Source organism: Octopus bimaculoides, chromosome 2 (assembly GCF_046866305.1).
Source record: "Octopus bimaculoides isolate indiv1 chromosome 2, ASM4686630v1, whole genome shotgun sequence".
NCBI lineage: Eukaryota > Metazoa > Mollusca > Cephalopoda > Octopoda > Octopodidae > Octopus > Octopus bimaculoides.
In genome coordinates this window covers 39,892,296-39,907,295 of record NC_142929.1, presented here as the reverse complement: position 1 = coordinate 39,907,295, position 15,000 = coordinate 39,892,296, and the positions used below count along the sequence as shown (strand labels likewise).

Below are 15,000 nucleotides of genomic sequence, written 5' to 3'. Positions count from 1 at the left end.
CAAGGTCGATAACGTAAAGTACAAGTTATGTACTAGGCTCCTCTCAGAATTGTTGTTTAAATTAGCAACAATTATCATCATTGTTAGTCATTATCATAAGGTAGTGAGCTAGCAAAATCGTTAGCACGCTGGAGAAAATGCTTAGCAGTATTTCGCCCATCGCTTCGTTCTGATTTTGAATTCCGCTGAGGTCGACTTTGCTTTGCCTTTCATCCTTTCGGGGTCGATAAACTAAGTACCAGTGAAACACTGGAGTCAATGTAATCGACTGGTGCCCTACCCCTGAGATTTCAGGGATTGTGCCTAGAGTAGAAAGGATTATTAGTCATTATCAAAAACACGATGACGATTATCATTATTATGAACATGAAATCATTCTGGTGAATAATGATTTCGGCTGTATAAATATATATATTTACGATTGAAGTAACTTGTTGTAAGTAGTAGTGGTAGCAGCAGCAGCAGCAGTACAGATGGTGGTGATGACTGGAAAGGAAACAAGGAGGCAGGAAGAGAAAGAAGAGCGACTATGTTAGTCCACATTAATTTAAGGGGTTTTGATATTAAATATTAGTAAAGTTTAATTTGCATGAAGCATTATCCAATGTGTATATATGATTTTAATTTTATAAAACCAAGCGAAAACAAGATTACCTGAAGAAGGGGTCTGTACTTGAAATACTGAAATATAAGGTAAAGTACTAACCATCGATCTGTATTATTTCTTACAACATACATTGTTGGGATTTATAAACTAAGTATATATATATATATATATATATATATATATATATATATATATATATATATATATATACAGACACACAGACACACACACACACACACACACACACACACACACACACACACATACATACATATATATATATATATATATATATATATATATATATATATATATATATATATATATATATATATATATACATACAGATAGATAAATAGATATGCCACTTCTCTCCAGTTTTCACTATTTGGCCTGTTTACATAATATTGTTAGTTCAAGTATTAAATATGAAAGTAAATTTCTAATACTGTCGGTTCTTGATATATCTGCAATTAATAATAAAAATGGGCAGTGTAAAGAGATCTTAATGTGAGGTTCTGATATATTTCGTTTAGTAGATCGGTTTAAGGGTCTGTAATCGTCCCTAATGCTGTTGTTCATTCTTTCTCTTGCCATGCCTGTCTCATAATGGCTGGTTTCCCGGTTTCATTGACGTATAGGTTCCCCCACCTGGACAAGACGTCGGTCTGTTGCAGGTGAGCTGCTAGATGCAGGAGGAAAGAGTGAGAGAAAGTTCGCCATCACCTTCTGCCGGAACCGCGTGGAGCTTAGGTATTTCGCTAATAAACACACACATCGCCCAGTATGAGATTCGTACCGGCGATCCATCGACCGCGTGTCCGCTGCTCTAACCACTTGGGCATGTGCCTCCACAAACGTCCCTAATACTTACAAATATGTATTACATGGATATGATATGATGCTATGTAAAATTGAGAGACATTTATTGTCAAATCACTGAGGGACGTAACTAAATACTGCCTTTGCATTTTGTCCGTAACTTCACCGATTCTGACATGTATGTATGTATGTATGTATGTATGTATGTATGAATTTATATGTATTTATGAATGCATGTATGGCGGTTGTATAAGCCAATACACTACATTTGGGCCCAACCGAAGTGAGTGACGTAGAAATTTTGTACTGGGTTTGGTGATGTTATTTCAGGGTTAATTCCATATGTTACTTTGTTCTAAAATCAACCTTGCCTTAATTTTAAAAGCGGAAGCGGTGAATGGTATATAACCAGGTTTAGCAAGTGAAAGTTAAAGTAGGCCACTCGTAATGATCAACGTTTGACAGGCATCAATGAATTTTTACAGAGAGAACTTTAACATTTTCTTTGGTATCTCTATATCACGGTGACCACAGGACGCGAGTTCTCAAGTTGACGAATTCCCATCCTGCCTAGTGCAGCTGCATCCTTAACAACATCGACCTTTCCATGGAGAGAAATGAAGTGTCACCAGTGAATGTTGTGAAGGTACACATACCTACACATATAAATGCACACACACACACACATACACACAGATATTAGAATTTGATCACGAATGTATGTAAGACTAAAATTAAAATTGCTGTGTAATGCCACAAATATGAGTTATGTACATTGTCTCTTTGTGAGCTACAACTGTTGTAGGTACAATAGAACGCCTTCTATTTGATACCTTTAAACGTCTCAGAATCATTCATTCGTGTGTGTGTGTGTGTGTGTGTGTGTGTGTGTGTTTAGAAGGAAGTGACTTTGCCTAAGACCACTGAATCTTCTCTAGTGCATGTAATGTGAATGCGATCTTTATTAAGGTTTAACATTTGTAATTAACTATGGAAAAACTTAGCAGAGAGAGAAATTCAGTTATTTGACGTCTTACAAATGAAGTTTTGGGCGAAATGTTCAGTTACGGTTCTAGATGATGAGATAAAGTTAGTGTGACGAAAAGAGCAGAAATAGGTGTTTCAAGTGTGCTTCATTGGGAGTGACGTGGACAAGTTAATTCAGAAGCGTATCAATATATGTGAGTTCATTATGTTTTGAAAATCAACCAATTAGCTAGGTAAAGTTAACCCCTTCCCAATTTTACTCTTGAGAAGATCTGAGTTGCATGTTCACGCAATTCCTTTATTACAATTGTTCTTCTTACACAATAGTTACAACCAGGTGAACAATAATCTTAAATGGTCAATGTTTAGGCCACGGGTACAGCTTTGTAATGATGATGAAATACGAAGAGTCAATCATTTGTCTGATAGGCCGACAGGCCCAGTTACATTTCGACATTGTTTACAACTTTATTTCCTAGTCGTATGGTTCAGAATTCGATTGATGACGTAGGAAATAGTAAGAAATGTACAAGGTTTTATAAAATGGCATTAAACCAATGATAAACAAAGAATTTCGGCACAAGGCCAGCAGTTTTGGGTTGGGGGAGTAGTCGATTAAACCGACCCCGTTACTCAACTGATAGTTACTGTATCGACCCCGAAAAGATAAAAGGAAAAGTCGACCTTCGCTGATTTCGAACTTAGAACGTGAAGGCGGACAAAATGCTACTAAACATTTTGCTCGTCGTGCTAACGATTCTGCCAGCACACAAGCTAGAATTATTTAATATTTGTAAGCATTTCTTCAGTATTCTAAATCGCTGAATATTGTTGCTAGACAGATTTGTAAATGGGTCGTTACTGAGTGTAAGCTAAGATGCTCTGTATAATCAGTATATTAAATATATTGCAATTCTATGTTTCAACGAACGCTAATTTATGCCTGATTACCATAGCTAATTTAAATTAGGAAGCAGAATGGAAATTAATTTTTTTCCAAGATTAAAATACAAATTCTACAGTTAGGACGATGAATAGTTAGAAATCGATAAGATAATCGTATGAAATAAGGTTACTGATTCTGGTCAGGCTATTCCGTATATCAATCAGAATTATGAACTCTCTTTCTCCCCCCCCCTCTCTCTCTCTCTCTCTCTCCCCACACACGTACGCACACATACTCGTACATACGTTCACTTACACAGATGTACATACACACACACAAGTACAAATGCACACAAAAATATATGTACAGGTATGAACACTCTCATGTATGTGTTGTTTTTTTTTTGATAATTATCATATTTCAAAATTTTTACAGTTAAAGACATTTATTCAATTATCTGAAGTCAATACCCTTCTTGGAGCTACCTTGTTTACATTAATCAAATCAAATTATCAACTGGAAGAGACATTGTTTAGAGTGGAAGTCATTTATGGTATTATTCAAATCGTATGGAATATATAAAATTAAATTTTCAACTGCTTATGTGTTTATATTAGCCTTATTGTGACAGAAGACAGCGTAATAAAAGAAGTATTTTGTCAAATTAAGAACGGGAAACTTTTATTGGGTAGCGCCGAATTGAAAAGTTTAGTCAAACAGCTTACTGTAACAAAAGGAGTCTAAAACGTGTTTTTACTGGAAGAAGATAACAGACGAGAAAAGAAATCAATATTTCACAAATTGTTTTGCATTTTGTAGTTGTTCTATTTTTCAGTTTAAATAATAAATGATCAGGCTATTTACTATTAAGGGCACTTCTTATGTTGTTGTTTTTTTTATTTAGTAAATGGACTGGGCTGTATTTACATAGCTTAACTGAGTATTATTTTGCCTTTTAACGTTGTTTCCTTTTAGTACATTTACCATATTCGATTTTAGAATACTTTTTAGCAAATTGTTTCCCATTTAACAGCCTCACAAAACTCAACTACGTATATATATATATATATATATATATATATATATATATATATATATATATATATATATATATAATGTATATATCATATATTATTTATTATATTATATAAATTGTGTGTGCGTGTGAGTGTGTGTGTATGCGTGCATAAAACTCGTCTTCATCTATGATATAACAATACTCGTGAGTAAAATAGTCGAGGAATATTTTTGAGTTAAGGGCTTTCAAACAATTCTACTTGCTTAGGGCATTCGACTAAGAGAAATCTTGAAAGACCCTTCATTGTTTAGGAATGGCATAGAATAGGTAATTATCATTGAAATTTAGCTTATTTACAAATTAAGGTTATTGGAACATACATTAATCAAAGGAAATTAGCAACGCACCAGTAGATTATTGAAATAGAATAGTTTAATGCGTGGTAATTTTGCGAATGTGAAAATGCAGTCATGAACGCGAATAAGGAAACGCTTAAAAAAGTGCAACACACATTTGGTAACTTAATAAAAGTCAAAGATAGACTGAACAACCGTCCTAAGTACTATTCAATTCACTTGCAAAACAGAATTATTTGATGATTCTAGCTATACGGTGAGGTTTCAACATCAAGCATTTTATACAGATAATTTAAATAACTTTTAAAATGAATAATTGTTTTAATGTATACCATCCCGTTTGATGGGGTCTACAATATGACCACAGTTTGAATAGAATATATTAAATGCATTCTATTTGAATTTGAAAAGAATAAATTTGAATAGAATATATTAAATTTATTGAGAATTTATCGTAAGTTCAATATACATTTGGATAAGAAGAAATAATGTGAACAGTTTGGGACAGGGATCATAGAATTTAGTGAAATCTAGTGATAATTATACTACTGAAAACGTATATAAAATTGCTCATTTTAAAACTCCAATTGGATTAGCTTTCTTCGAGGAAGGAGGAGATGCCATTTAGAAGTGTGACTAAAAAAGAAAAATATTAAAACGTGTGTACTAAAATACAAAGATAGTATCTCAGAAAAATATGAAAATAGATTAACTAATATATTGAATATATCATCTGATGTACTTGTTTACTCTACTGTTAAGTAATAAATAATATACTGGAATAAGTGAGTTTGTAGACAACTGTTCTTCTGAGAATTGACATAATGATAGAATCAAGTAAATTCGCAAGAAGAAAAATGCAGTAGTGGGATAAATTCGGCTCTTTGGCACATAATTATTGGAAGATTACTGACTTATCAGAGAGCTGAATAAGAGTATAAGAGCATCAGCTGTATTTATAATAGCACCAATAAAATGTCTGAAAAGACACAACTCAGTGACATGTAAAAGTTTCCAAATCTAACTATTTAGATGTTGGTTGCCAATTGCGTATCATTGTCTGTTAAATATAAATGAAGTTGGTAATGTGTGGTTGGATGAAATATATAATAAAACATCTAAAGTTGTATAGATCACAAAATATTAGTTTTAGCATAATTCATGAATTGTATATAATTCTGCATAAGGCAATGAATGATCTTAGGATAGGATCTTTTGATATTCTTATAGATGGAATTGAGGATCATCATATACAGTTTAAAACAATCGATATTGATTTTTAAAAACGTATACAATGTACTTCACTGGTGCTGGCTGTGATAGCTCATGTTTAGTATACTGAAAGGTATTTTCTTTCTTTTTATTTTTCATTTTTGTACCGCTGCCCACATACAGGGGATGAAGTTATGCGGTTGATTTGAATTCAGTTTTCAAAGTGTTTGGCTGTAGGAAGACACGTCGTGAGCACGGGATGATTTTGGCTCAACACAATGATACATACCGCTTACAACGAATAAATGCAGTAACAAAGAGCGTATAATTAAGTAGACTGGCCTACTTAGGTTACCTTCACTGTAATCGTATCAGAATGGCAAAAGTGAGACACAGACAGTAGGCCTTTTGCTAGTTACTTCACTATCAAGTAAAACACCTAATTAGAAATCTCTGCGACAGTATCAAGAATCAAGACAGGGAACTTTCAATATATATATGCGCGTGTGTGTGTGTGTGTGTGTGTGTGTGTGTGTGTGTGTGTGTGTGTGTGTGTGTGTGTGCGTGCGCGCGTGTGTGTGTGTGTGCGCGTGTGTATGTATGTATGTATGTATGAATTATATGGGTGTGGGTGTGTGCGTATATTTGCGTGAGGGTATGTGTGCGTATGCATAAATAGATGGATAGAAAGTGATATATACGTACGTACATATTTATTTACATATGAGTGCATTGATTATTATTTTGGTCTGCAAAAGTAATCAATTCTCCTAGTAAATTTAGTTGAGAGTAAATAATTATATGTTAAGCTTTATTTCAGGTATAAGTCGGTTAGCACTACAGAGTATTTCGATCGTCATGTGAAAAGAAGACTTAGAGAAAATTTGATATCCTACTGAATTATTTTTATATTACAGTTAAAACAATTTTAGTTGATTTATTTGATATCGAATCTACATTTAAACAGGTTACGCGTAAGTGGCGAGTCAAAATCATTCATCTGAATATTATCAATGGGTTTTTACAAAGTGGACGATAGATTTAATAATTTGTTGGTTATTAATAATTATAAATAAAATTATTTATTGACTTCAAGTATACGAAACTGAGAAATAGGTCATTGACAGATGAGCGACTACGCAGCCTCTTCAAGGATAATCATCATAGATTATTTTCAACATCCAGGCTGAAATATACTATTAGTTACAAAATATTTCATGTAACATCATTAATTATTTCTTTGCGGCTAATTTAGTTTTATTGTATGTGTGTGCTTCCATTTTTCTTTAAAGGATAATTGATATTAAATCTATGTATTAACTCTGAATACTACTAAGTTCAGGCATACTTTTATAAATATATTGATTGCGCTATTTTACTTTTAGTAGCGACGAGTCACAATTCTAGTATTGAAAACTTGGGATGTTTAGCCATATTTTAATAAATATATAATTGTGACTGCAAGCTGAAATAATTTGAAAACAGTTATTATTTAGTTTATATATGACACCATTTTAAGCAAAAGGTAAAGGAAAATGTATTTTTAAATTGATTTTCATCACACAAAAATTATATATAATACTCTAAAGATGGCTATAATTTTCTACTTTTATTAAATGTTTATATTCAATAGGAAAGCAGATAGGTAAATTCTGATGAAATCCCTATCATAATAAATGATAAGTAAATCGATAGAAAACATAATCATTGAAAAGTAGAAGCAACTACATAGTATTCAAAAAAGACTATTTTGGTTTATGTTTCAGTTAACCTTTTCACATTCGTAGTAGAATTTGGACATAGCGTTATCAGTTATCGAAACAGGTATTGGTTATTGCAACTTCCCAGTTGTATAATTAACGCTTACACATTGTCTCAAACCCACATTACATATTTGGGGGTAGATGGTTTTCGTCTGCACGTTAAATGAATAGAACCATTTAAAATTTAAAAGGAACAAAAAATTATAGGACAAGAGCAACACCCCAGCTGCAAGTTTGAGTAAGTTGAGAGATAAACTATTGCAAGTATTATTGTATTAAGAATTTTTTTTCGATCTCATATTTTTAATGTATAAGAAAGAACGAGCTAGTAAACAAAGATGTTGTGACTAAGAATATAAATTTAAGGAACGTATTTTAAGTATCAGGAATAAATATCCTCATGAAGAGGTAACAATTCAAAGAAAAAGTGGAATGTCTCCAAAACAAAAATGTTTATCATCTTCTTAACACACACACACACACACACACACACACACACGTAACAATTTGATGGCTTAAATGTAAAAAATGCTGAGTGACACAAGTAAACACGTGAAAATATCTAGGTAACTTCATGAACGTTATGTAAAAGAGATATTAAGACAAAAAACAGCTTACTTATCCTTACATATTTAACCCTCACTGTTAAAGCACATATTTTAAAGTTAAGACGACAGTTAGCCATAAGTAACAACCACGAATCATATACCAATTATACTCAATAACTGAAAGGACAATGACATTTAAAAGAACAATATGATGCTGAGGACAAAATTAAGAGTCTGCACATGATATGAATGTAAGGTGTATGAGCTTGTAGTATTTATTCAACAGCATTGCTTTGACAGAAATGATTTTAGATTGACTTAATTATTTAACCTCGCGCATTCGCTATACGGCCAATAATGCACTTTTAAATACATTTATGAATTTACCCGCCAAACATTATCTGAAAATGAACGTTTTGGATTTGGAGATATATTCAATATAATATACAAATACATTCTATCTTTACATGCTTAATATAAAGCTATCGATACGTGTGTGCAAATATATATATTTGTGTGTGTATGCGGATGTGTATGTGTGTATATGTGTGTGTGTGATGATATGTTCGTGTATTTGTGTAGTGCATAGGCGTGTTTAGTTGAATGGTCGCTCAACGAGCGATTCATCTATTCTTAGCACAACTATAAGGAGGACAGTTTTAAGAACATTTAGAAACAGACGAGCTTATGGTTGAGCAAATATTAATATAAGAAATAACCTGTACATTAATTAATGTGTTGAATACTTTAGAGAAAATGCGAGATAAACTTATAGAAATAATTATAAGGTTCAGATATTCACAATCATATACCTATGTATATGCGTGTGATGAGTGCGTGTGTGCGTGCTTGTGTGTATGTGTATGTGTATTTGTGTTTTCATTGGTGTTACTGTGCTGTGTGCATGTAAATGCATTGCTTCCGATCGCACATTCTCCATTGAGAACCAGTTTTAGAGAGAAAATTGTTACTAAAAGATACAATGTCAAATGAAATTATATAAATTAGATGAAATATAGTAAACATTACAAAGTCCTTATAATCTCAGAAAATACGAAGTTAAAAACAATACAGAGGAAAGAAAAATATATAATACAGTGTCTTTAGCTTCAGAGGGATATAATTATTACTTTTCAAAAATTCTCGATTTAAACATTTCTAGCTTTGTTTCATTTATATTTTATTCATCAAATATTTCCTCCCATGTTTACCTTCTGTTAATGAGGACACCAGTCAATTATCTTGGCATCATATATATATACAGAAATTTCAATTTCTAAGTATTGCATATATATGAGAGATTTAGATATAATAATAATAATAATAATAATAATAATAATATATATATATATATATATATATAGTATGACGTTATAAATCATAATATAACGTTTATATATATATATATATATATATATATATATATATAAACATTATATTATGATTTATAACGTCTTGCATATGTAATAAATAAAACAATTAAAAAAAGCAAATAAAATATGTAAAATTCGGTTAAGAAATTAGTTGTAATGCGTATAATCTCTACGTATACTTTTCGGATATATGCAGGCATATATCCTTACTCACTCATATACATACACACGTATATATGTACGTATGTATGTATGTATGTATGTATGTATGTATGTATGTATGTATGTATGTTTGTATGTATATATATATATATACATCAATTTATATATGCTACAGTTATTTATATTTAAACATTTTATAAAAGGCAGATTTTGGCTGGAAAATAAAATTTCAAATTGGTAAGTAGATTTTTTTATGACCTTTCGCAAAAGTAATTTAGCTTACCAAAACTTGTTAATTTTGAAGATATAACCAAACCGCCATTTGATTTGAATTCGAAAAAGACTGGACTTTTTTCAAACATTTTATGAAAGCAATAAAATGTACTTTTAATTTAAAAAAAATATCTAGAAAAAATTAATTAAACTGATAATTATATCTGGAGATTCCTTTTAATGGATTTTTTAAAGAATCCATACACATGCACATCAAACCTACGTAGTCGAAATACCCCCCCACACACACATACACACATGTATTTATATACCTACACATAGAAATAGTTTTTACATATATATTTATTAATATACATATGTACATACACATATATATGTATGTATGCGTGTTTTTTTAGTGTCCATGCTTTACGAGTATAGAATAGCAATTTTGTAATATTTTCTTTAACGCCTGTTAAAAATTACCAACTCTTTGGGGAATTATTCCGAACAGTACATCTAACTATCAGCACCTCTTTTCCTCATGTCACAACACCAATGATCACCAGAACGTGAATGGAAAATTGAAAACTTTATTAATTTATATAATTATGAAATTAATAAATTCACTCGTCCTGTATATGTGGTGAGTCAATATTGATATTTCACTATTTATTTGTTTGTTTCCTTTACCATATGCATTTTTTTTATGTGTTTCAATTTTGTTCAGGTTTTAAATTATTTGAAATGTTTTGAAAGACTCTACAGTATGACTTTTGGTTTGGAAGCCTTGCGTAGTTTAAACCCTGAATATCTCATTTAACATTTGGGATGTCACAATTGCAGTTTTTAAGATACTACCATACAACAACGTCTGCTAATTGCATGAGATATGAAAAATAAAATTAGATAAATCAAAATAGTATCAATCTTTTTCTAAAAACAAACAAAAAAAATCAACCTACAGTGTTTGTTTTTAGTCATTAATCTCCTATTAATTAAATATACTGGAGTTGGAAAATCCTTACAGGCTGTTAAATGTTGTTGGAGACTTTCTTAATCTGCTTTGTAATCTTTTCGAGAGGTTAATCATTTGATAATTTTTGTATTATCTCAGGTAATGATTTGTTATTTATAGATATATGTATATATAATGTATATATATATATATATATATATATATATATATATATATATATATATATATATATATATATATATATATATATATATATATATATATATATATATATATATATATATATATATATATATACCTATGTATATATAAATGTGTACACACATATATAAATATTACATGTAAACATACATACATATACATACGTATATATATATATACACATACATATGTATGTATACACACACATCTATGTATATGAGTATACACATAAATACATAATACATAGCTCTTTTTACCCAACAGATACATGTTGAAGACTTGTACCTGATGTTGTTTCATTTCACATGAAATTAATTTGGATTTAGTGGTATGTCATACACCTATATTGATGATTGACTGTCAAAGGACTTAAGTATCCTCTCAAAGTTTCCAAAGAGATCAGATATAGTTTTTCGTTTGATACAATTATCATCAACGCCATGAACATAAATTTGAATTTACTATTTAATATGTCGCGGAGTTTCCTTTTCTGATCTACCTTCCCTAAATCATAAGTTTCTTTGACACAATGGAACGACCGAAATGCAAAACATCAAAGAAGTAGTACTGTTTTTCGGTCACTTTACATATATGTGAGTGTGTGTGTGTGCGTGCGTGTGTGTGTATGTTTGTGTGTGTGTGCGTGCGTGTATGTGAGTGTATGTGTATGTTATCTCCAACCATTATATAAGCAGTTTTTTATAATATGGTGAGAACATTTTGCATACCTATAAATTAAAAATAATGTTCGATTATTCGATTTCACTTTTGAAATACCTTTCCCTTGAAACATATACCGATACCACTTGTAATAAATAAATATAAGTTATACAATTAACACTATAATTAAATATCATTTTCACATTACAGCTGCACAAACGTCTTAGATGTATGTAATACATTTTATATATATTTTCAATGTAAATCTCTGAAACCTATTCTCGATGTCCTGCACATATTTAAACTGGACGGTGATTTGAAACAGTTTCAAAATCAACATTTTAAACATTAATTATTCACCTTTCAAACTTTATTTGATGTAGTTTGACCATTATGCTTCATCAACTGAATTTACTATATAACTTCACGAGCAAAATTATACATATTTACAACATATATATATATATTATATATATGTGTGTGTGTGTGTGTTTACATACACATATATATATATCTATATCTCTCTCTCTCTCTCTCTCTCTATATATATATATATATATATATATATATATATACACACATATATATTCATACATATATATGTTACAGTATGGTTTATTATCTTGAATGGGTTACAGAGTTTAATGAGTTTATATGATATAATTTCTGACTACTTAGCCCCTTGGTAAATTGTATTCCGAATTCATATAAATTTACTCATCATTTATTTCTAACATCATCATCATCATTATTATCATTATTATTATTATTATTATTATTATTATTATCGCCATTATTATCATCATAGTCATCATCATCGTAATCATCCTTATTCTTTCGTTATTATTATCATTGCTAATGATATTATTTTAATTATCTTTATTATCGCTGATTTTTATGTTTTATATGTTTTGTTGATTTTGTACTTGCTTGGTGATGTTTATTGTATTATTACTTAAAACACTTATGTCTTTAATTTTCTTTAAAAAGACATTTTTTTCGACTCTGTTTAACCTGACAATTTAATATCACAGAAAGAATTCACATTTTTGTTTAAAATTTTCATATACATCCAATCCAAATATTTCTTTCTCTGCCACTTGAAGCCATTTCGAAGAAGTTTTCCATTTCAATGCAAACATAGTGCTAGCTGTCTAATTTCATATAAGTTTTGAGACAGCTAACAGAAAAGCATATTTTGTTCATATCGATGGGCGACCAGTCTCTTCAGGTAAATCTTTTATAATATGTGGCTTATTTCTAAATATTCTCCATAGTTCCTGGACCAGGTCAGAGAGCACCATATCGTTAGAATTTTTGCTCACGAGTCGAAGAACGAATATCCCATCGTCTCGTAAATATTGATCAGCGAATCGTCTGGCCAGTTTCTTATCGGCTATTGTATGAATATTGTTGGTAATTTTTAAATATTTCTTTATATATTTTACACGATTTTGCCGAAATACAACACGGTATATCCAAAAAAGAAAGTTACCACTAGTAGCAGCCGAAATCAACACCAACCAAAACCAAATGAATATAAATATTTTCTCATTGAAAAGGTTGATCGGCAAGACACACTGAACAGTATAGCGATGGATATTTTGCAGCTGCCTGATTTGAAAATCACAAAGAGTTACCCGAGGAAAGCGGTGCGATTCTCTCCATTCGTAGTTCTTTGCTAAATTTTCTACAACTTCAAAACCAAACATCGAATAAAAGTTGTGACCAAGAAAGGCATTTAGGATAAAAAACTGACTGAAAACATTTACTACATATAGCATCTTAATAAATAGATAGAATCCTGTTAAGTAAGTGCCTTCGCGTTTTCCACAAAAGAAACAGCAGAATTTGGCAATTTTCTGTCTGATACGCACAATAACATTCCAGTGATATTCTCGATGTGTTTCGAGCCAACGGTCCATATAAATAGCAATGTGATGGATCGTTTGATCCCTTGTGACTGGTGATCCTATTTGTGTAGCTGCTGTGAGATCAACAATTTTCTCTAGGCTCACGCCAGATGCGCCATTAAATACACGCCAAATAATGCAAGGTATTTTAAACATAAGGGCCATAAAAAGAAGGATTATAGGGACCCACTGGTAGTAGTTGATTTCTTTTGATTCGCGCCAGTGGATTTCACTTGGTATCACATCACGCATTGGTATATAATAGGTATTGGAAATCCAGCAATAGTACTTCGTATATGCAACAAATGCGGACGTGAACTCTGCCGGACACCAGCACTGGATCGGGTCACCGACATATTGGCCTGTACTAACAAAAATGCTGAACAACGCCAGTAGAAGGACTGTGTAAAGGTGGTTGCATCGATCTGCCCAGTCATCATCATTTGATCCCTTTAGCCGAGAGTAAGTTGCAAAACCTCCAAGTAATGAATTTAACCTGGAAGAAAAACGAAAACAGATATTCAATTTCATTCAACATTACGTATTTTTGTTACCATACACATTTTTAAAAAATTAAATCATTTAGTTGCTTCTATCGGTACTTTAGGTTCTGAGTTCAAATCCCAGTGAGAAAACTTGCCTTTCATCCTTTTGGACTCGATAAAATACAGGACCCTTCAAAACTGCTGCTTTTGTGCCTAAACCAAAGGGCACTATTATTATTATTATTATTATTATTATTATTATTATTATTAAATGAAGCTATTATATTTATGTTAAGGATATTGTTATTTGAATTAGTAACTGTATATTAATGGTGCTTATTTTATCAATATAGAAGAGACGAAAGGCAGAGGCATCTATTACTGGATTTGAAATCAGAATTTTTACTCTTTACTTACCGCCACTTGTACTTCTGCAGTTAAGTCCCACACGCGTGAGAACAACGTTTGATATCTTAAAAAATTCTAAGATATGAGTTTTTCGGAATTATAAAAAAAGAAATGAAATTCAAAAGCTATATATATACATGAACATATACTTAGAACATTATTTGTTTAATTCTTCAACTAATCAGCGACAACGAGTCATTCTTTGCTTAAAACAATAGTGAAGTTTCCTTTTTAGAATACTTCTGTTTGATTTGCTTCCAAGTAGAAAGGAAAACTTTCGGGAAGGAACATGGTAAATGTAATTATGATTGGTGTGTTAATTATGATTTATCAAATGCTATATCTATGAAATGTTTTGGTTTCCAGTATGAGATATATAAGTTCCAAATGAAAATTTCCTTTTGCTG

At 31.1% G+C, this 15,000-nt stretch overlaps 1 protein-coding gene across 9 annotated transcripts in view; it reads right to left on the bottom strand.

Annotated features, from left to right (window-relative positions):
* Positions 1-10,526: 10,526 nt before the first annotated feature.
* Positions 10,527-15,000, bottom strand: part of LOC106879951 (innexin unc-9) — a 200,411-nt gene continuing 195,937 nt past the window's right edge. For 6 of the 9 annotated variants that reach the window (XM_089343881.1, XM_089343899.1, XM_089343894.1 and 3 more), the window contains one exon: positions 10,527-14,196. In XM_089343881.1, coding sequence (XP_089200007.1) covers positions 12,990-14,196 — 1,207 coding nt within the window. In that variant the 3' untranslated portion in view covers positions 10,527-12,989. The remainder of the gene's footprint in view (positions 14,197-15,000) is intronic. The other 3 variants (XM_089343927.1, XR_016238748.1, XR_016238746.1) reach the window with 3 other exon arrangements.